The sequence below is a fragment of the Bos javanicus genome, chromosome 29, assembly GCF_032452875.1.
Source record: "Bos javanicus breed banteng chromosome 29, ARS-OSU_banteng_1.0, whole genome shotgun sequence".
NCBI lineage: Eukaryota > Metazoa > Chordata > Mammalia > Artiodactyla > Bovidae > Bos > Bos javanicus.
In genome coordinates, this window is record NC_083896.1 from 10074950 (window position 1) to 10095418 (window position 20469).

General features: G+C 39.2%; 1 protein-coding gene across 4 annotated transcripts; it reads left to right on the plus strand.

Annotated features, from left to right (window-relative positions):
* The first annotated feature begins 11238 nt into the window (after nt 1–11238).
* On the plus strand, nt 11239–16718 carry CREBZF (CREB/ATF bZIP transcription factor). Of its 4 annotated transcripts, XM_061406085.1 has the most exons (4): nt 11241–12610; nt 12825–12902; nt 13991–14059; nt 15812–16718. In XM_061406085.1, the coding sequence occupies exons 1-2, from the start codon at nt 11535–11537 to the stop codon at nt 12838–12840; spliced, it is 1092 nt and encodes a 363-aa protein (XP_061262069.1). In that variant the 5' UTR covers nt 11241–11534; the 3' UTR covers nt 12841–12902; nt 13991–14059; nt 15812–16718. The 4 variants fall into 4 exon arrangements, with proteins under 4 accessions (XP_061262068.1, XP_061262070.1, XP_061262069.1 ...); XM_061406084.1 differs by having other exon boundaries at nt 11239–12610; nt 12825–13263; nt 13991–16718; XM_061406083.1 differs by having other exon boundaries at nt 13991–16718.
* Nucleotides 16719–20469: the final 3751 nt, after the last annotated feature.

Sequence of the window (20469 nt, forward strand, 5' to 3'; positions counted from 1 at the left end):
GATCTTCCCGACCCAGAGATCAAACCCATGTCTCTTATGGCAGGTAGGTTCTTCACCACTAGCACCACCTGGGAAGCCCCACCATGTGACTATATCACCTCTTTAAAAATATAGTAAAATTGGAAATTCCCTGATGGTCCAGTAGTTAGAACTCTGTGCTGTCACTGCTGAGAGCCTGGGTTCAATCCCTGGTCAGGAACTAAGATCCCACAAGCTATGCAACATGCAAGTACAACATGTATGTAGTAAAATTAAAAACAAGGAAGTATCTTCCACATAATTATTTCCTAGTAAGCTGTATTTCTGTGTAGATGACTCAAAAAGCCTACAGATTTTTCCTTCCCCAAGAACTGCATAGACAAGACATTTTATATGGAGCCAAATACGGCTTGACAGATCCGGGTCAGGCTCTTCATCTGGAAGCTGCTGCTCTCATGAATGTTCAGCCACACATGGCTAATGACAGTATCTTTTTCTACCGTAAGGAGTACCTCCTAATGATTTCTATTTCTCTCCTAAATTTAAAGATTTAAATATTAACTTTTCTCATGGATTTTCACATGTCTGTATGAGACCTAAATTTTAGATTTTGGAAAGCCTGTTTTCTCGTATCTTCAAGTTTTTAGGCTTTGGGTGTTGGTTTTTTGTTTTACTCTAACAGATGAAGAAAGATGGTAGAGGAAGAGCAGGCCAAGCCATTCTGATCCTCCAACTTTAATAACTGATTTAATATATCTCATTTATGTCACAAATATTTACCGAGAGCCTGTTATTGGCTAGGCACTGTGTTAAGTGCTAGGTACAACATGAGCAACAAGGAGGCCCCATCTCACTGAATCTGCATCCTAGTAGGTAAGAAGAAAATGCTGAAGGATGGGATGACATGAGAGTGCATAGCAGGGTTTCTTAAGGTAGAAGAGGTAAGAAACAGCTTTTCCTAGAAGTGGCATTTAAGTTAAAGTTTTAATGTGCTTTAAGTTAAAGCAATTTTGTGTATGTGAGAGCTCAGTCACTTCACTTGGGTCTGACTCTTTGCGACCCCACAGACTGTAGCCCTCCAGGCTCCTCTGTCCATGGGATTCTCTGGGCAAGAACACTGGAGTAGGTTGTCCTGCCCTCCTCCAGGGGAATCTTCCCAATCCAGGGTTTGAACCTGCGTCTCCTGCATTGCACATGGATTCCTTACCCACTGAGCTACCTGGGTAGCATGTGTAAGAATTGTCAAAGAGTAGAGATAAGGAAAACATAAAAATAGTTCAGAATCCTTCATAGGACTTCCTGTTCTTTAAGAAAATTGCTTTCACAATAACCACACCATCCAGGGCTGTAGAATAAGCACTCAGTAGACTCTAACAAGAGACTGGTGAGATTAATCCAGTTATACACACATCCATATTTACCTCCACTCCTGTTAGAAATCTGAGTCTTCATAATCTGGCTTAAGCCTCCCCGTGCCCTGTCCGCATTCACATCCTTTCACTAGGCCCTTTAGAATCCGAAATCTATGATCAGCAAACTAGCTAAGTGCAGTGAGTGAAGGGGTACATTGGTATCAGACTGCCTGGTTTCAAATCTCGTTACTGGGTGTCCTTAAATAAGATCTTACTGGGTGAAGAGGAAATCGGAGAGCTAAAATTTTTACTGACTGAGCATTTATCCTACTTTAACTCATCCTATATTTCAGGGTGACAAAATGGCCCATTTGTGATGAGATAAAGTCGTTTTTCACAGAAGAATCCCATATGGTAGAAGAATCCCAGCAAAAAATGTAGTGAAATAATTTATTCAGGCACTGATCATCACTAGATGAAGCCATCAGGAGAAAGGTTAATGGAGAATTTTACTGTCACCATTTGAAAACATTGATCAAAACATGATCATTTAGCATCACTAAAGACGGGAAGCTAGACCTTGTAGGCCTTCTAGTTGATGCTAGTGGTAAAGGATCCACCTGCCAATCCAGGAGACACAAGAAATGTGGATTCAATCCCTGGGTATGCACGGAAGGTCCCCTGGAGTAGGAAATGGCAACCTGTGCCAGTACTCTTGCCTGGAGATTCCCATGGACAGAGGAGTTTGGCAGGCTACAGTCCATAGGGTTGGAAAGAGACACAACTGAGCATGTGCGTGTGTGCGCGTGCATGCATACACACACACACACACACACACATACACACACAGAGGTGATGTGCCATGAGAAACAGCACTTCTAACAAGTATTCTGGCCAAAACTGTTGAACCTTAAGCTAAATAAACCCTAAGAACTAATTCCCCGCTTATAGGAAATACAGGGTTGAGGGAAAAGTCAAACAACGCAGGAAAGAAAACAGACAAATATAGAATAATGGGACACTCAACAGGACAGCTCACTTGGCTTCTTCAGAAAATTAGATGGCGTTGGTGAAAAGGGGTGGAGGGATGCTGTCTTAGATTAAAAGAGGCTTCAGAGATAATAGGAAATGTATAGAATTGTTTGGATCCTTATTTAATAAAGCCATCTGTAGTCAGTATCCCCTGCACTGGCAGGCTGATTCTTAGCCAATAGACCAACTGGGAAGCCCTACATCAGGATTTTCACTTTAAAATATTTCAGCCAAAAAAAAAAAGGCAGAGGGATGAAGCACATGTGGCAAAATTTGGATACGTCTTAAATTTGGAGGAGTATATAAGGGATTCAGGGTACTGTTTTCTCTAGCTCTGTGTATGATTGCAGATTTTCAGTATTAAAAAAAAGTTAATGAAGAGCTGAGATTTGTGAAGGAAGGAGGAAGAGAAATGATTTGAAACTGGTAATGGGATGCAAGAGCAACTTCGCCAAGTTCTGACTCTGAGATTCCTGGGATGAGAGATAAGACAATTTCCCATCTGAGAAGTGGAGTCCTTCTCATCAGAACAGGAAAATCCTGCAAGTCTCCAATGCCCAAACTTCTCCACCGGTTGTCCCTTCCTCTCCAGAGCAGCAAATCTCACCTTCATGGGCAGCAGCTGTGTGGCTTGATTAGTTGGGAGGCATGGTAAGTTCTTCGGAGAAGGCAATAACACTCCAGTACTCTTGCCTGGAAAGTCCCATGGATGGAGGAGCCTGGTGGGCTGCAGTCCAGGGGTCGCCAAGAGTTGCACACGACTGAAGCGACTTAGCAGCAGCAGCAGCATGGTAAGTTCTTACTATTTTAATTGGTTACAAATGGTGGTCATTTTTAAATAAAATAAATCAGATCCCAGATTAGTCCACAATACCGTAGCTCATTAATTTGCATTCACAAATGCATTTTTCAGATGAAAGGAATGGAAATACAGCCAGAACACAGAGAACAGCTTATAATCCATGCAAGTATATATTGCTTGTAAACATAATCCTACAGTACCCTGAAAGAAAGTGAAAGTGAAGTCGCTCAGTCGTGTCCGACTCTTTGTGACCCCGTGGACTGTAGCCTACCAGGCTCCTCCGTCCATGGGATTCTCCAGCAAGGATACTGGAGTGGGTTGCCATTTCCTTCTCCAGGGGTCTTCCCAACCCAGGGATCGAACCTGGGTCTCCTGCATTGCAGGCAGATGCTTTACCATCTGAACCACATTTTGCTAATACAGTACCCTAGACAATGCCAACCTTTTGAGTCTTCAGTTTTCATCCAATCGTAAAAATACTCGCATGGTTATAGTTCCTGACTTTTATGGATTATACTTCACGGGAGCACAGACAAATTATATTAAAATAAACACTCTGGCCTCTGTAGCACTCATCCTTCTGCTGTATCCATTCAGCGAAACCTCAGCCCTGATTCTGCTGCATTACCTACCATCTCTGCTCCAACTCCCATTATAGAAAAATCCAATAGATGTATGTATTGGTGATGAGGTATAAAGCCATGATCTTTGTGGAGGATTTAATAGATTGGTGCTCATCATCCATTTCAATCCCTCTTTTAATTTGTTTTTAATGTGCTTTTCTGTATTGTGCAAATGGAAAAGCTAAAACAAAAGAAACACACACCCCAAAATTGTATTTTCAGACTCCTCTGCAGTTATATTTGGTAGATACAAATGTGGCAGGCATCTTTTCCCCCTGCTTTGGCTGCTGTTGTTCCCAAGCACATTCTTGGAGATGTTGAGTTTTCATCGTAGTATTCATTCACTAGTTTTATCTATCATCTATCAAGTATAGGTGATTTACAATATTGTATTAGTTTTAGTTGTAAATCATGATTCAATATTTTTATAGATTATACTCCATTTAAAGTTACTACAAAACAATGACTGCAATTCCCTGTGTTGTACAGTATATCCTTTGTGCGTATCTATTTTATACATAATAGTTTGTGTCTCTTAATCCCATACCCCTACCTTTCCCCACTCCCTGTCTCTCTCCCTACTAGTAACCACTAGCTTGGTTTCTATATCTGTAAGTCTGTTTCTGCTGTGTTATATGCATTTGTTTGTTTTATTTTTTTAGATCCCACATATAAGTGATAACATACAGTATTTTTCTTTCTCTAACTTATTTCACTAAGCACAGTACTCTCTAGGTCTACCCACTTTGTTGCAAATGGCAGAATTTCACTCTTTTTATTGCTGAGTGATATTCCATTATATACATATCCATTCATATGTTGATGAACACTTGGGTTGTTCCATATCTTGCCTGTTGTACATAATGCTACTGTGAACAATGGGGTGCATGTATCTTTTCAAATTAGTGTTTCCTCCCTCCCTCCCTTCCCTCCTCTGCCTCCCTTGCGTCTTTCTTTACCTCCCTTTCTTTCTTTCATCCTTTTTTTCTTTTTGATATATACCCAGAAGCTGGGTCACGTGATAGTTGTATTTTTGTGTTTTTTTGAGGATGCTCCATACTCTTTTTCCATAATGACTTGCCAATTTACATTTCCACCAATAGCATACAAGGGTTCTGTTTTCTCCAATCCTTACCAACATTTGTTATGTATAGACTTTTTGATGATGGCCCTTCTGACATGTGTGCGGTGATACCTCATTATGGTTGATTTGCATTTCTCTAGTGATTAGCACTGTTGGGCATCTTTTCATGTGCCTCTTGGCCAACTGTATGTCTTCTCTAAAAAAAAGTCTATTCAGGTCTTCTCCCAATTTTGTAATCAGTTGTTTTTTTGATATCAAGTTGTGTGAACTGTTTATATATTTTGATATTAATCCCTTGTTGGTCATGCTGCTGCTGCTGCTGCTCAGTCGCTTTCGTTGTGTCCCACTCTGTGCGACCCCAGAGGCGGCAGCCCACCAGGCTCCCCCGTCCCTGGGACTCTCCAGGCAAGAACACTGGAGTGGGTTGCCATTTCCTTATCCAATGCATGAAAGTGAAAAGTGAAAGTGAAATCGCTCAGTCGTGTCCGACTCCTAGTGACCCCATGGACTGCAGCCCACCAGGCTCCTCCATCCATGGGATTTTGCAGGCAAGAATACTGGAGTGGGGTGCCATTGCCTTCTCTGCTTGTTGGTCATATCATTGCAAATATTTTCTCCAGTTCAGTAGATTGTTTTTTCATTTTGTTCGTTGTTTCCCTTGCTGTGCAAAACTTTTTAGGTTTAATTAGGTCCCATTTGTTTATTTTTGCTTTTACTTCTTTTGCCTTAGGAGAAAGATCCAAAAAAGCTTGCTACTATTTGTATCAATGAATGTTCTGCCAGTATTCTCATCTAGGAGTATTATGTTCTTACATTTAAGTCTTTAAGTTCATTTTGAATTTATTTTTGTGTATGATGTTAGAGAATGTTCTAATCTTTTTCTTGTACGTGTGGCTGTCCATTCACTAGTTTTATGAGATATGGTAGTCAGCCCCCAAGATGGTACCTAATGATTCTTGTCTCTGTGTGTTCATATCCTTCCATAGTGAGTAAGGTCTGACTCATATGACTGATAGAATACTACAGAAGGGATTGTGATTTCTGAGGCTAGGTCATAAGATATTTGCTGATGCTTCCTTGGTGTCTTGGATTGTCCACTCTGGGGGATGCCAGCTACATGGCAGTGCAGACACTCACACAACCTGTGGATAGGCCCACAGGGAGAAGGAACCCCAGGAGTAACCTGTCAGCCACCTTACAAATAGGTGCTCTAGTTTCAGCCAAGCCTTCAGATGACTCCAGCCCAGTCAAAATCTGGCTGAGTTCCATGAGTTTCAAAGTGAGGCACTTACAAATTTCTGACCAACAGAAACTGCTAGAGATAAGAAATGTTTATTATTAGTTTAAGCCACAACAATAAGCACTTATTTATTGTTTTGTTTGTTTGTTTTAGGTTTTGGGTAACTTTTTAGGCAGCAGTACATAATTAATAAATGGGGTTGAGAGTCCTGGAAGCAGTGCTCTTGAAGCAACGTTCCAGCTTTGTATCTGCAACTATACCAACCTGGGCAGAGATAACAGCACCCTAGCAGGCCTGTTAGGCCACATTGCACTGAGAGGCATTCTTGATCACCTGGCCTAATGCCCACTCTTCTAGTCCTTCCAATTACTTTGTATCTTCTCTGTATTACAGCTTTTCCTGCTTAAAATAGCTGAAGTGGTTTCTGTTTCCTGCAACTGGGCTTAACCTAATAAAGATACCCATTTCAAATCAGTAGCTAGACTCTAGAGGCATTCCTGTGAAGTTCAGGAATAAGGCAAGGAAACTGATTATTCACAGCATTATTTAGCATCACTCTGGAAGTGCTATTTAATTATAAGTCAAGATAATAAAACAAGTATTGCAAAGAAGGAAGTAAAATTGTCATTATATATAATAAGATGTATAACTGTTTACCAGGGAAATTTGAATGAATAAACTAAAAATAAAGACTTAAGAAAGTTCAGCCATTGAATCTAGATAAACTCAGTCTTCATTATACATATTTGCTCTGCCACATGAAGCATCAAAGATGAATAAAACTGAACTGGAAAGAATCTGGTAGAAAATGGTCTGGAGATAGACTTTTCAAAATGTATCATTTCTAGGGAGAAACTAAACAGTACAACTTGAGAGCCTACAGTGATTCCCTGGTACATTTGGGGAGGCCTCCCAAATCTATTATCATGTTTAAGGAAATAATATGTGTAAAGTCCTATATATGCCCAGTAATTGATAAGGGCTCCTAACTAGCAGCTATTGTTACTACTATTATATTACAGTTATTAAAATGATCCTTGCCTTGTAGGTCCTTGTAACTGAACTACATTGATGGAAACTGGAAAAAATGAAAATTCAGTGAGTGAGTCAGTTAAAAATTTAACAAAAACATCAGTAGCTTTTCAATGGAGCAACAATAACCATTTAGAAAGCATAAAAGAAGAAATAATCTAGTCCAGTAGCCCAAAAACATGCATAAAGTAACTGAGGAAAATAAATTAATAAAGTTAATTCAATTTCCATGAAAATTACAGCTTTTTTTTTTAACTTGGAAAATTTTATAAAGTTATCTGGAGGAATAAATATTCAAATACAGATTTAAAATTCTGAGAAAGACTAAAAAGTCTTGTCCTATGACATTCAAATATAAAACTGCAATAAAAATATACTGATTTTGCTTCCAGAATGGATACACTAATCAATTAAATAGAAGAAAACCACCCGAAATAGATCCAACTATATATAAGAATTTAATATATGGCACAAATGTTAGGACATCAGTGGGTACAAGTATGGATTCTTCAATAAACTGTATTGTGGCAGATAACTTTTTGAAAAATTATATTCTTATGTCACATTTTATACTAGAATAAATTCCAATTGGATCTTATTTAATAAGTGAAATAATCACTCATATTGTTAAAAAGCTCAGTAATTTATAAATGGAAGAAATTAAAGGAGCTCTAAAATACATAAGTAAATATTATTTAGTTTAATAAAGGCTTTTTCAGCTAAACATCAAAGCCAGAAATCATGAAGAAAAGTTTGATAGACTATTTAGAAATTATAGTAAAACAAGTAGTTTTAGCCCCCCCCCCCCCAATAAATGATCAACTAGAGGAAAAACTGGAACATATATGAGACAAAGGGATGTTTTTCTTATAATGCAAGGGGTTCATATAAATTAAGAAGGAAAACGACAAATATCTTTCTTGACGAAAATCTCTCACTTCAAAGAAAAATGGACTTAGGTGGTAAAAAGACTATTCACATTAGAAATCAGTTGGTGATGTGAAAAACATTCAAGCTAATAATTAAAGAAATGCACATTCACACAAAAAGATGCCCCTTTTTATTTTTAGCACATTTTAAAAAGAACAAATCCATTTTGATGAGTGCATAGGAATTAAATACTGTCAAAACCCTTGGTGACAGATACCTTCCCATAAGTAATAAGAGTCTATGTATAAAAATTGTAGACAAATATTCTACTTCCAATAATTTGTCCTAAGAAAATCATAGGATAAGTGAACAAAGATGTTTGTGCAACATTTTAGTGTGATATATAACAGTGAAAAATCCAATACAACCTAAGTGCTATCAGTGAGGTTGATTGAAAGTTGGAAAGTTCCTGAAATGGAATTCTAGACAGTCAACAAAAATAAGCATGCAAATATATATTTGGTAGTATAAAATATGTCCACAAAATATTCACATCAAAACATTAGAGTTCAGAGAAATAAAACAATGTATATCATATGTCCATACATAGAAAAACTCTTTATATTAAACATCAAAATTCTAATAATTCATTTTGGTGTAGTTAGATTATGGGTAATATTCTACTTAGTTGTATATTTCTGCACTATCTGAATCTTTTACAATGATCATTATAACCAGAAAAGAAAAAAAAACCAACTGTGAAGAAGGAGAGAATGAGAGGAGAGGAATGATGAAAGGGGGGGAAGGTCGTTTCTGCTTCAGCTGCTTTTTTGTCTTCTGAGGCTACACTTGTAAAAATTCCCCTCTCAGTTTTTTACTTTTCTCTTAATTCAATATAGAGGGTCTTAAACCATGTATGCTGCTAAGTTGCTTCAGTCGTGTCCAACTCTGTGCGACCCCAGAGATGGCAGCCCACCAGGCTCCCCCGTCCCTGGGATTCTCCAGGCAAGAACACTGGAGTGGGTTGCCATTTCCTTCTCCAATGCATAAAGTAAAAAGAAAAAGTGAAGTCGCTCAGTCACGTCCGACTCCTAGTGACCCCATGGACTGCAGCCTACCAAGCTCCTCTGTCCATGGGACTTTCCAGGCAAGAGTACTGGAGTGGGTTGCCATTTCCTTATCCAAAACCATGTATATTTAAACCAAAATCTTGTAATTTAGGGAAAAAATGATAAATCAATTCATGGTCTTGATTTTGCCTTAGGAGAAAATACAGTTCGATTGGATGACCAGCCACACAAAACACCTGTTAAATCAAAGTATGCCAGAAAATTTATCATCTCGAACTGTTTGCTGTCCTACTTTTGCAAAACCTTTCCTATTGGGGCTTCCCTGATGGCTCAGAGGGTAAAGCATCTGCCTGCAATGCGAGAGACCTGCGTTCGATCCCTGGGGCGGGAAGATCCCCTGGAGAAGGAAATGGCAACCCACTCCAGTATTCTTGCCTGGAGAATCCCATGGACAGAGGAGCCTGGTGGGCTACAGTTCATGGGGTTGCAAAGAGTCAGACACGACTGAGTGACTTCATTTTCTCTTTCATTTCTTTTCCTAATGAGAAGGTTAAGGAGTTACCTGGAGGCGACTCATTTTTTCTTCTAGATACCATCAGTCAGTTCAGTCGCTCAGTCGTTTCTGCCTCTTTGTGACCCCATGGACTGCAGCACACCAGGCTTCTTTGTCCATCAACAACTCATGGAGCTTGCTCAAACTCATGTCTAGATACCATAGGTCATGCTTATTTGTGTCCCTTGCAGAATCGTTTTCATTTAGTTGAGTTTTAGTGCAGTGCCTTCAGTTAAAAGTTGGAGACCTTCATTCATTCAACAAATAATTATCAAAGCCTACCCTGTGTTTGGGACCTATCAGTGTCCAAATTTCCTGGAACTTGCTTTCAATCCTTCTAAGAAACAGCCAAATAAAGGAAGCTATTGGTGAGGTTATCTGCTACTTTATTCAGTATCCCACTGAAAAGTTTCTTTAAGACGTGAGAACAGGAAAAGCAGTTAAGGAATTCATGTATACTTTACCCATAAGCAAATGAAGGAACGTTTGTTTGGGTTACCAGGAAGCTTAGTCTACTGTTAGCTCAACTTAAGTAACTGTAAGATTTTATGTCCATCCAATTCTGAAACAAACCTTTCCTCCTTTTAGAACTCCTTATCTTTTTCATCTGTATTTTCACTGACCTTGCTTTGTAAAAATGTGAGTTATTTCATTGTTTTCTAGTGTATTTGTGAACTGCTTCAAACCTGAAATCCTTGTGGGTTTTAAGGAACAATATAAACACCACCACGAGGAAACAGACAAATCCAAATTGTGGTACATTTTTCAAAACAAGTCACCTTGTTTTTTTCAAAAAGCCAATGTGAAAGGGGGTGTTCTAGTTTGACAAATGGGGGGCAGGGGAACATAACAAATGCAAGAAGTGGTTTGTGATTGGATCCTGGCTCAAAAGAACGTATCTGCCACAAAAGATTATTTTTGAAGAAAACTGAATGAATTTTGAATGAGATATAAGTAATAGGTACTATTAACAAGATTGTTAATTTTCTCCAGACCTGATAATAGTATTACGATTATGAAAGAGAATGTTATTTTTAAAGATGCACACGGAAGCATGTTGAGGTGGTGTGTTTTGTCTCAAACTTTGGGATAATTCAGCAAAAAAACAAAAAGTTTTACAAACATTTATATACAGATAAAGTGTATATGGCAAACGGTTAATTGTTGAGTCTGAGTATTGGGTTGTATTGTTGAATTAGAATACTCTTTCACATATTCTGTATATTTGTAAATTTTTTAAACGATTTTGAAAAATTACATATGAATGACTTATCTCTTTTTTCTTCTAGTAGTATTTAAGTGTTTGAATGAAACCATCTTGTACTATAGCGTAAGGGAGCCGGGCAATTTCAAAAAGGATTTGATCAGCAGTCTTAAATTCCAGGATAACTTTGATTATTCATAAATGTGGTATCGATCAGTTTTGAGCGAGAGTTGCTTCACTGCAGGTGGAAGCTGGAATACAGAGGATAGAGAAGCGAGGGCCGATAGGGTAGACCACCGTTCCAATAAATCCCTGGTTTGTTGTTATTTTTGCCGCTGTTACTATGACATCACTGGAGGTCTGGAATTACGCCTGGTCTACCGAAGTCTCGCGATACTAGAGCCCGGTGGAGCGCGAAATGCGGTGGGAGGGGCTGGAGCGAGATCGACTGATTTCCGGCCAGGCCGTTGTCTGGGTGGCGCGGTCGAGTCATCGTTGGGCCTTGCTGCTTCCATCTCCTTTCCCAGCCCCCCGCCCCGGCGCGGGGGGTCGACCAGCCAAGCGGGGGCGGGAGGCGACGCGGACCTAACCCTTTCGTTCTGGCCTGCTCCCCGGCTACCCGCTCTGGGTCCCTAGGACCCGTGAGGCCCGGTCTGAGGGCCCGGGGCCTACGTGGGCCCGCCGCCGGGCCCCATGAGGCATAGCCTGACTAAACTGCTGGCGGCCTCGGGCAGCGACTCCCCGACGCGTAGTGAGAGCCCGGCGCCCGTCGCGACCTGCTCGCTGCCCCCGGACCTGACCGGGGCGGCGGAGGACGAAGGGACGGCGGCGGCCGGATCTCCCGGCCGCAGACAGCCGCGCGGCGACGAGGGCGAGTCGGAGGCCGGGAGGGGGGGCCGCGGCGGCGTGGCCGCGCGCGCGCCCTCGCCTGAGGAGATGGAGGAGGAGGCGATGGCCAGCGTCCCCGGGGAGGAGACGGAGGACATGGACTTTCTGTCCGGCCTGGAACTGGCGGACCTGCTGGACCCCCGGCAGCCGGACTGGCACCTGGAGCCCGGGCTCAGCTCGCCGGGGCCCCTCTCCTCGTCCGGCGGAGGCTCGGACAGCGGTGGCCTGTGGAGAGGCGACGACGACGACGAGGCCGCGGCTGCCGAGATGCAGCGCTTTTCGGACCTGCTGCAGAGGCTGTTAAACGGCATCGGAGCTTGCAGCAGCGGCAGTGACAGTGGCGGCGGCGAAAAGAGGCGGAGAAAGTCCCCGGGAGGCGGCGGCGGCGTCGGCGGCGGAGGCAGCGGCGGCGGCAACGACAGCAACCAGGCGGCGACAAAGAGTCCCCGGAAGGCGGCGGCGGCGGCTGCCCGCCTCAACCGGCTGAAGAAGAAGGAATACGTGATGGGGCTGGAGAGCCGAGTGCGGGGGCTGGCCGCCGAGAACCAGGAGCTGCGGGCCGAGAACCGGGAGCTGGGCAAGCGCGTGCAGGCACTGCAGGAGGAGAGTCGCTACCTTCGGGCCGTCTTAGCCAACGAGACCGGACTGGCTCGCCTGCTGAGCCGGCTGAGCGGCGTGGGACTGCGGCTGACCACCTCGCTCTTCAGGGACTCGCCCGCCGGGGACCACGACTACGCTCTGCCCGTGGGGAAGCAGCAGCCGGACCCGCTGGAAGACCAGGACGACTCGGCGGGAGGAGTGTGTCTGCATGTGGACAAGGATAAGGTGTCGGTGGAGTTCTGCTCGGCGTGCGCCCGGAAGGCGTCGTCTTCTCTTAAAATGTAGGGTCAAGTAATCTGCTCTTTATCCGCGTTTATCCCCTTTCAACTCCCTTACATCATGTAAAACACCTTAGTGGGACATCGTCACTGGACACATTTCAGAGGAGGAAAAAAAAAAGTAATATTGAATCTTTAAGTGTTTAGCTAAAAGCATGAATGTGACACTGTAACCAACTCCTAATGATAACATGTGACTATTAAATCTCTCTGACAGTTTCTTTTTTAGGTGATTTCCTTCCTGCCAGGCTCCGTTGTAGGGGTTACAGAACAGTCGTTCCCGCCTCACCACCTGGTAAGGACCCATCTCTTCACGTAACGCTCATGCTCTGCTGCTTAGTCTACTTTAATGGGCAACATCTCAATTTGTGCGTGTGTGTGATTTTTTTTTGTTTGTTTGTTTGTTGTTTTCTTTTTCGGAAGTTGGGAGGGGAATCTAATTTGGGCCCTGTCCACCCTGGAAACAGACTTGTGCTGGTCAATAATGTACTCAAGATGCTTCTTCTGGTTGAAATAGCTGTTAATGTGTCCCCTTGTTCAGACTTGCGTGTACCTAGCTCTTCTGTCCCCAGTGTGGACATGGCCTTGGATGACATCGGTTCCAACTGTACACTGAAAGCTGCTAATAGAGATACAGTTTGGAGACAGTGACACAGGTGAAGTTGAATGGAAGTTCCGAGTTGTACAAAGTGCAAATTGGAATTCCAATTTTAGAGCAACTTTTCAGAGGTTGACAATAAGTACTTGGGGCATGCACAAATGGGATAGTTACTTTGCTGGAGATGACAGAAATCTTAAATATAAGAATGCCTTTTAGTTTTAATAGATCTAGACATACAGTCTATTCAGATTAATAGATTTTTATATCTCAACATTAGAGAAGTTGAAAATTAACATGCATACCAGACTCCTGTGTTAGTTACTTGAAGGAGGAATAAGAATGGTTAATGAAATGTTTCTTTGAGGACCAGCACAGTGATTACCCTATCATTGAGTATGAATAAATTGTTGAACACCTTTATTTTTGTTGTATTAAATTTTTAGGTTAAATTTATGTATGATTAGATATTGAAGGTTATGAAATGTGAATGAAAACGTGTAAAGTGAGGCTTCACAAAGAATCTTACTCTCCATATTTCAAAGGTATTTGTCCTGTTTAAAAATGAGTTTTAAAATTGAGTGATTCTGGCTACTTAATGACACAATTGACACTTTTCCAAAGTTGGGACATAGTCTTCCTTTGAAGTACTCTGTTGTGTGATTGTATATAGATTGAACCATGATGTCCTTCAGTGTAAGGGACATGAAGAAATTCTTTGTGAAACATCACTGTTTGATAAAGTATATACGTATTTAGCATCCTTGTTTTTCTTTGTGCTAAAGTGGATACAGCTGTTGGGGCAGAAGAGACGGGACCAGCTGCTGGCCACATTTCCTGCTTTATTTTAAAAGGTAGTATAAGAAATGAGGAAAAAGAGGTAATATCAGGGCTTCTGCTTTTATTTTAAAATGTTCATAATTAAAAAGTATTTTCCAGCAGTCCAAAGATGTAAGTTATCTTACACATAAAATGTTTTATTTTGTTGTTATTTGGTTATGAAAATGGAATCTTGTTCTTGCACAACTGTAAATGTTTTGTTGCTAGATAATACACTCTGAGACCTAACTTGGTCTCTGGTTTCCAGTGCATTACAGCATATTTTGTAAAATCATCTACTGCACTTGAGCATGAATATGGATAGTAGCCAAACTCACAACCTGGAGTGATGAACCTGCTTATACCTAAGTGCAGGAGCAAGCCCCTCACAATGCAGCTGCATGGATTTTTAGTGCCTACTGAATAATATATAATATATATAAACCAAAAGTAGTTGGAAAAATTATTTGAAATGACTAATTTGTGCTATCTTTATGGAATATGTTAAATGTAGCTTTTTGAAACAGAAGCCTTGAATTGAAATTTAATTAATACTTGAACATTTTGTATATATATATATCTTTGTATATAATTTTGTGCAGTACCAATGACAAAAATATGGTGTCATAATAAAATCAGGTTTGTTGATCTTTCAGTTATGGGCTCAAAGAATTTATTCATCTCTAACATGACATTGGAAAACAATGGATGAAAATAGGAAAAATGATTGTTGTTAATGCTGTGGGTCTTAGGTTCTGGAAGCAGTAAGTGCGTTTTTCTAAAAATTAAACCATTCCTTTGGAATATTTTCTTCCTAACGTCAATGATTTTCCTGCATTATTTGAAGTTTGGGGGCTGGGGAGAAACAGTCAAAGCTTTCTGAATTGGGATGCTTTGAAATTCCAAGTATAGATTTTTAGAATGTCATTTTATAAATGGCAGTTTTTGGAAATACTTGATTAAGAACTTTTGAAAATGGAGATTAGTATCAACTATTTTAAAAGCTGCTTTGTTAGGTTCCTTATGTTTTAACTGTCTTTCTTAGTTTCCATTTCATTCTCTTTTTTTCAAATTTTGGTGACTTATAGTGATTTTGTCATTTTTTGCATCAACGTCATAGTCTTGTTTTTACATGGTATTGCATGTATTTAAGACCTAACAGGGACTTTAAATAAATTTGGTCATATTTATGTGTAAACACATTTTACTGTAAATGTTTGGGTTTCTGAATTTACAACAGATATGTTTATTTCAGTGTGTAGTAAACAATATCTTAAAGTGTCCTATTCACTACTTGTTAATTAAAAAAGTTATGATTAATATGAAACTGTTGTCTTACTATTTTTAGAAAATTGTGTTCTGAATGATTAGTAGCTGGATAAAGGAGATTTCTGGAGTATAATACGGATTGTTTAGAAATTTTCAGGTTTGGCTCTATTTACTGTAATGGATGAAAGCAGTTTAGTATTTGGGGAGTCTTTTTTCTTTTTCTGATTGTGCCTCTATGGCAAAATGATACAGAAAGAACTAAAGATGTACCTTTTAATAGTTGTCTTCTGATTGTGACAGGAATTCATACATTAATTGAACTAACACATCATATTGACCTACTGTTTCTATCATATTGACTTAATGTTTCTGCACTTCCTTGACCTAACTAAAGAGTCCACGTTTGTTAAAATGTAATCACACCTCTGATATAATCCAACAAAAAGTGTTCAAAATATTTTAAATATTTGTTCATTTTATAATCACTAAATTAATCTCTCTCTCTTCTCTTTAAACAGCTTAGCAGTGTCTGCAAAAACGAATCTTTTCCTACAACCTGTTAACTGACTGGACTGATGGTAACAAAGTAATTGTGGGAGCCATGTCGGTCAAAAATTTGGCATCTGCTGAAAAAAATGAATGCCATTTTCAAGTTCCCAAATTACTTCTATACTGATTTCACTTTCCAGATTTCACTTTCCAGAAATGGAGATATGAAAAGATTGTCTGGAATCCTTGAAAGACTTAATAGGAATACATGAGACTAAGTTAATTTTGGAACAAAATTATACATTTTTTGTCTTTCATGGGAGTGATACTCAGTTCTTTGCATACCTTTTAAAAATTGTAACCATTGGAGAAGAGATTGATAGTATTTCATCAAGGAATATTAGATTCTTTTCATAATCAAGAGCACCTTTTATGGAATTACATTTAGTGCAGTAGAATTACATAAACAGGCCATCAGTGATCACAAGGCCATATCATGAGTTTGTATTTATTTCCTGGAACATGAGAGCTAATCTGAAGTATAGACAGACCTTGCTGAGTAGAATATAAAAGTTAATGTAAAGTCTTTAACTATAAAGAATAGTCTTTTTAAATAGATGCATTGATTTGTCTGTATATCTTTGAAAAATGGATTATGATTAAATGTGTGGGTAGTTAATTGCAATTCAGGGTAATGCCAAGATGTGTGGATTCTGAGGTTTTGGCTTCTTGAGCTTCCTCTGAAGACATATTAAAATTATTTTGAGGTTTCTAATGAATGGTATACTAGTTTCTACTGTTTTGTATTAAAATTTCTCTAGTATGAAAGGCTTTTTAGCATTCTGGATGATGGGAGTGGTTTTTTTTTAAAAACAGAATATGGTTGTTTTACTTATTTGAAACATTTTTCCAGTTCATTACAAGTGTGAAAAAACACTCAAAACTCTTGATTGTTTTATTTCATTTTTGTTGGATTATGTTAATACATTGTTTCACCTGGTCTAGACTGGGTCATTTTATCTTACTCATTTCGGAGGTGTGCAGATGGTAGAAGTGGGAGGGAGTAGGAGATAGGCTCTTATTTCTTCTCTCTCCAAAATGATTCATCATCATAATTATTCAGTTTGATTATTGTATGGTGATACACAAGATTGATTAAATTCACTCAGTTTCAAGTTTATTCAGAGTCTGATGCCAGGCAGCAAAGAGCGTTCTCAGTTATACTTAGGTGATTGATGGATGTTCCTACATGTTGAACAGTACAGCTAGTTGTGTTGTAACCAAAATCAGGTAGGCATCAACACTATTTGGTGACCATAAGTGCTGCTTTGATAGAATAGAGTGGATAATTCACTGATAATGAGTGAATGTTTTAAAATACATAATTATCTAGTTCTGCATTTGGGAGGTATACTTTTTCACTAGTCTAGTCACAGTTTTAAGCTAAGTATTCTGATGACTATTTAAAGTTGAATAGGTTGTAAAATTTTTTCAGGTGTTTGGTTTCCCCCCCTGGCTATCGACACAAAAGTTTTGAGACCTTCACAAATGGTGGTTTTTATATTTTACTGTGCTGTTTTTTATTGAGAAACCAGGTGGTTACCATCTAAGCCAGGAATCAAAAAGGGGATGTCCTCTATTAGATAGTTGTAAAGTGTTTGCTTAGCTAGCATAGTATTTTGTACATATTTGAACTTGAATACCTCAATAATTTGCCTGTTACTCCCTGTTGTCTTATAACAGACTGAGCTCAGAGCTCTAACCTAGACAGCAAGCGGTTATTGACATTCAGTTTTAAAGTGCAGAAAAATGAAACTGGAGATACTTTAAATTTTATTCCAAAAGTAAATTACTTTATCATTAGCAACAAATCATGTAAGGAAAACTATGTATTTTTTAAAAAGGTTAATAGAAAGTTGTTCTTTTCATTGCTTTGGTTACTGATAATGGTGTTTTTATTCCTATTTTTTTACCTTTCTCCAGTTTGTACGTTCAAGATTTGTTAGCCATTTTCCCTACTTTTTAAAAAGCAGATCACAGTGCTTTATTAAAATTTTTCTAATTATATATATATATATATTTTTTTTTTTTGCTGTGCTGCAGCCTTGTGGGATCTTAGATCCTCAACCAGGGATCCAACCTCAGGTCCTCAGCAGTGAAAGCGTAGAGTCTTAACCACAGGACTGCCTGAGAATTCCCAGTTTTTTGTAGTTCTGTTGACCCCAAATTTGTTGAGAATCTTTTGCTCAATTTTCAGTTAATCTGATTTAAAAATTTAGCCACTTGGTGTTTTGAACATCTGTGTAGCTGTTGATATATACAGATTTGAATTTTATTGGTGGCTGAGCATACTTTAGAATGTGCCATTAAGTTCTGTATCTCTCCTTTATAGTTCCTGGACCCTTTTGGCATCTAATGTACCACAGTCTGGGGTTTATAAATTAATACCTTAAGTATAGTATAACATGAGCCTTCTTTTTTAAAGCCAAATAAGTACACAGAACAAAGAAAAGTTTAAATAGGTTTTTTTTTTTTATTGTGACAGAACTGATAAACTATTTTCCTCTCTGGGCAGTGTTCTTTAGGTCTTAGCTAAAAATGACTTTCTTTAAATTGTAATGCAGATCATAGAACGTTCTTGCTAATTTGCCCCTGATCAGAAATTTTGGTAAAGTAAATTTGTAGCAATAGGCTTAAAATAACAGTTTCTTTGGCCTATGTTGCCCATTTCTACTAATTGAGAAGATGATTTAAGAAAAATATGGTAGAGGACAGGTGTAAGAAAGAATCATTTTTGGTTGCAGAAACCATTGTAAATTGTTGTATGTTTACAGATGGTGGTATGCTAGGGAGTAAGTACTGCGGGAATGTTTAAGTAAGGAAACCATTTGTACTAAACTATCAATATAGTTATATCAGTGGGTTTTGAACTAAGTTCATTACACCATGCTGTTTTTAAGAGGTCTGATTCAGTAATTTGGGTTTCTTATTTTTGAAGTCAGGAATTTTATTGGGGTTTTCTATTGTGATGAGTAGAACCATGCTTTCAATCAATAAAAGTGAGAATGCATATAAAATATGTATCTTTGGGTCAGAGCTTTATCTAGATATTTTAGCTTATAAAGGGTTTGTTTTGTTTTTAGCCATATATATATATATATATTTTTTTCCCCCCTAGTTGTAAAAGTAAAGCATATTCATTACAGAAAACTGGGAATATCCAGAAAGGAATTAAGATGAAAAGAAAAATCAGCAATAATTCTGTAACCCAGAGAATATCCATAGTAAAATATATTCTAATTTCTTATCAAATGTAGTTTGATAGGGAATTTTTTTGAACATAATCTGTTTTTATTAGGTTTTTGACTTGGTTTTTATTTAGCCCTGCCACACGGCTTGCTGGTCCCTGGATTAATAAACCTACACCTTCAGCAGTCAAAGCACTGGTGTTTGTGCATGCTAAGTCACTTTAGTCATGTTCAACTCTGTGACCCTATGGATTATAGCCCCCCAGGCTCCTATGTCCATGGGATTCTCCAGGCAGGAATACTGGAGTGGGTTGCTGTGTCCTTCAGGGGATCTTCCTGATCCAGGGATTGAACCCACAGCTCTTGCATTGCAGGTGGAGTCTTTACTGCTGAGCCACCAGGGAAGCTCCCCTAACTACTGGACTGCCAGGGAATTCCCTTGTATTTTATAAATTGAATTTTAAATCTTTGGCTGTACTGCTTTCTTTTCTTTATGGGACGCTCAAAGTCTATCCCACTCAAAGCTGCTTTTTTTAGGCGACAGGCTAAATGTTTTTATATAATTTTAAATAGCATAAGACTAACAGATGTATCACTGTATTTGAAAAGGAATAGTTAAGATGCTTGTGAATAATATTCTAGGGTGACAGTATTTAGTATGCCTGGCTTGTTTCAAAGCAAGTGTTGATATAGATCCTCATTGTTCAATGCCAAGGATACTAGCTAGGTATGGCTAAACAGAATAAAAAATTCAGTTATTCAGTGCACTAGTCACATTTTGGGTGCTCAGTAGCCACATATGGCTAGTGCTAACATGTTATCAGTCATGTACAGTATAAAGATACTTCCTCATCATAGTTTTGTTGGCCAGTGGTGATCTGTCGTTTAGTCACTAAGTCATATCCGACTCTTTTGCAATCCCATGGGCTATAGCCCACCATGCTACTCTGTCCATGGAATTTCCCAGGCAGTAGTAGAGTGGCTTGTCATTTTCTCCTCCAGGGGATCTTCCTGACCCAGGGATCAAACCCACATCTCCTGCATTGGCAGGTAGATTCTTTACTGCTGAGCCACCAGGGAAGCTCAATGCTGATTTAGATGCTGTCAAATAAAATGGTTTCAAGAACTGGAGATGAAAAGTTTTAGGAAGGGAAAACAACTGGTCATTTCAAAAATTTAATCTATCTTAGGAAGTCAGGAATAGACTGATACTTAAAAAAACAAAACCAGAAATAATAGGAAGAGCATGGCTACTCTTTAAGGGCTTGATGTCAGGTGCTTTAACACTGAACTACCAGGGAAGCCTATCATTAGGACAGCTTGAGCTAAGCCTGAATAATCACCTGGCAAGAATATTGGAATTGATCACTGTGAGGAATGAGTTTTTGTTGTTTTTAGCTGACCAGGGTTTGAAGTGTGGCATCTTAACCAGTAGACTG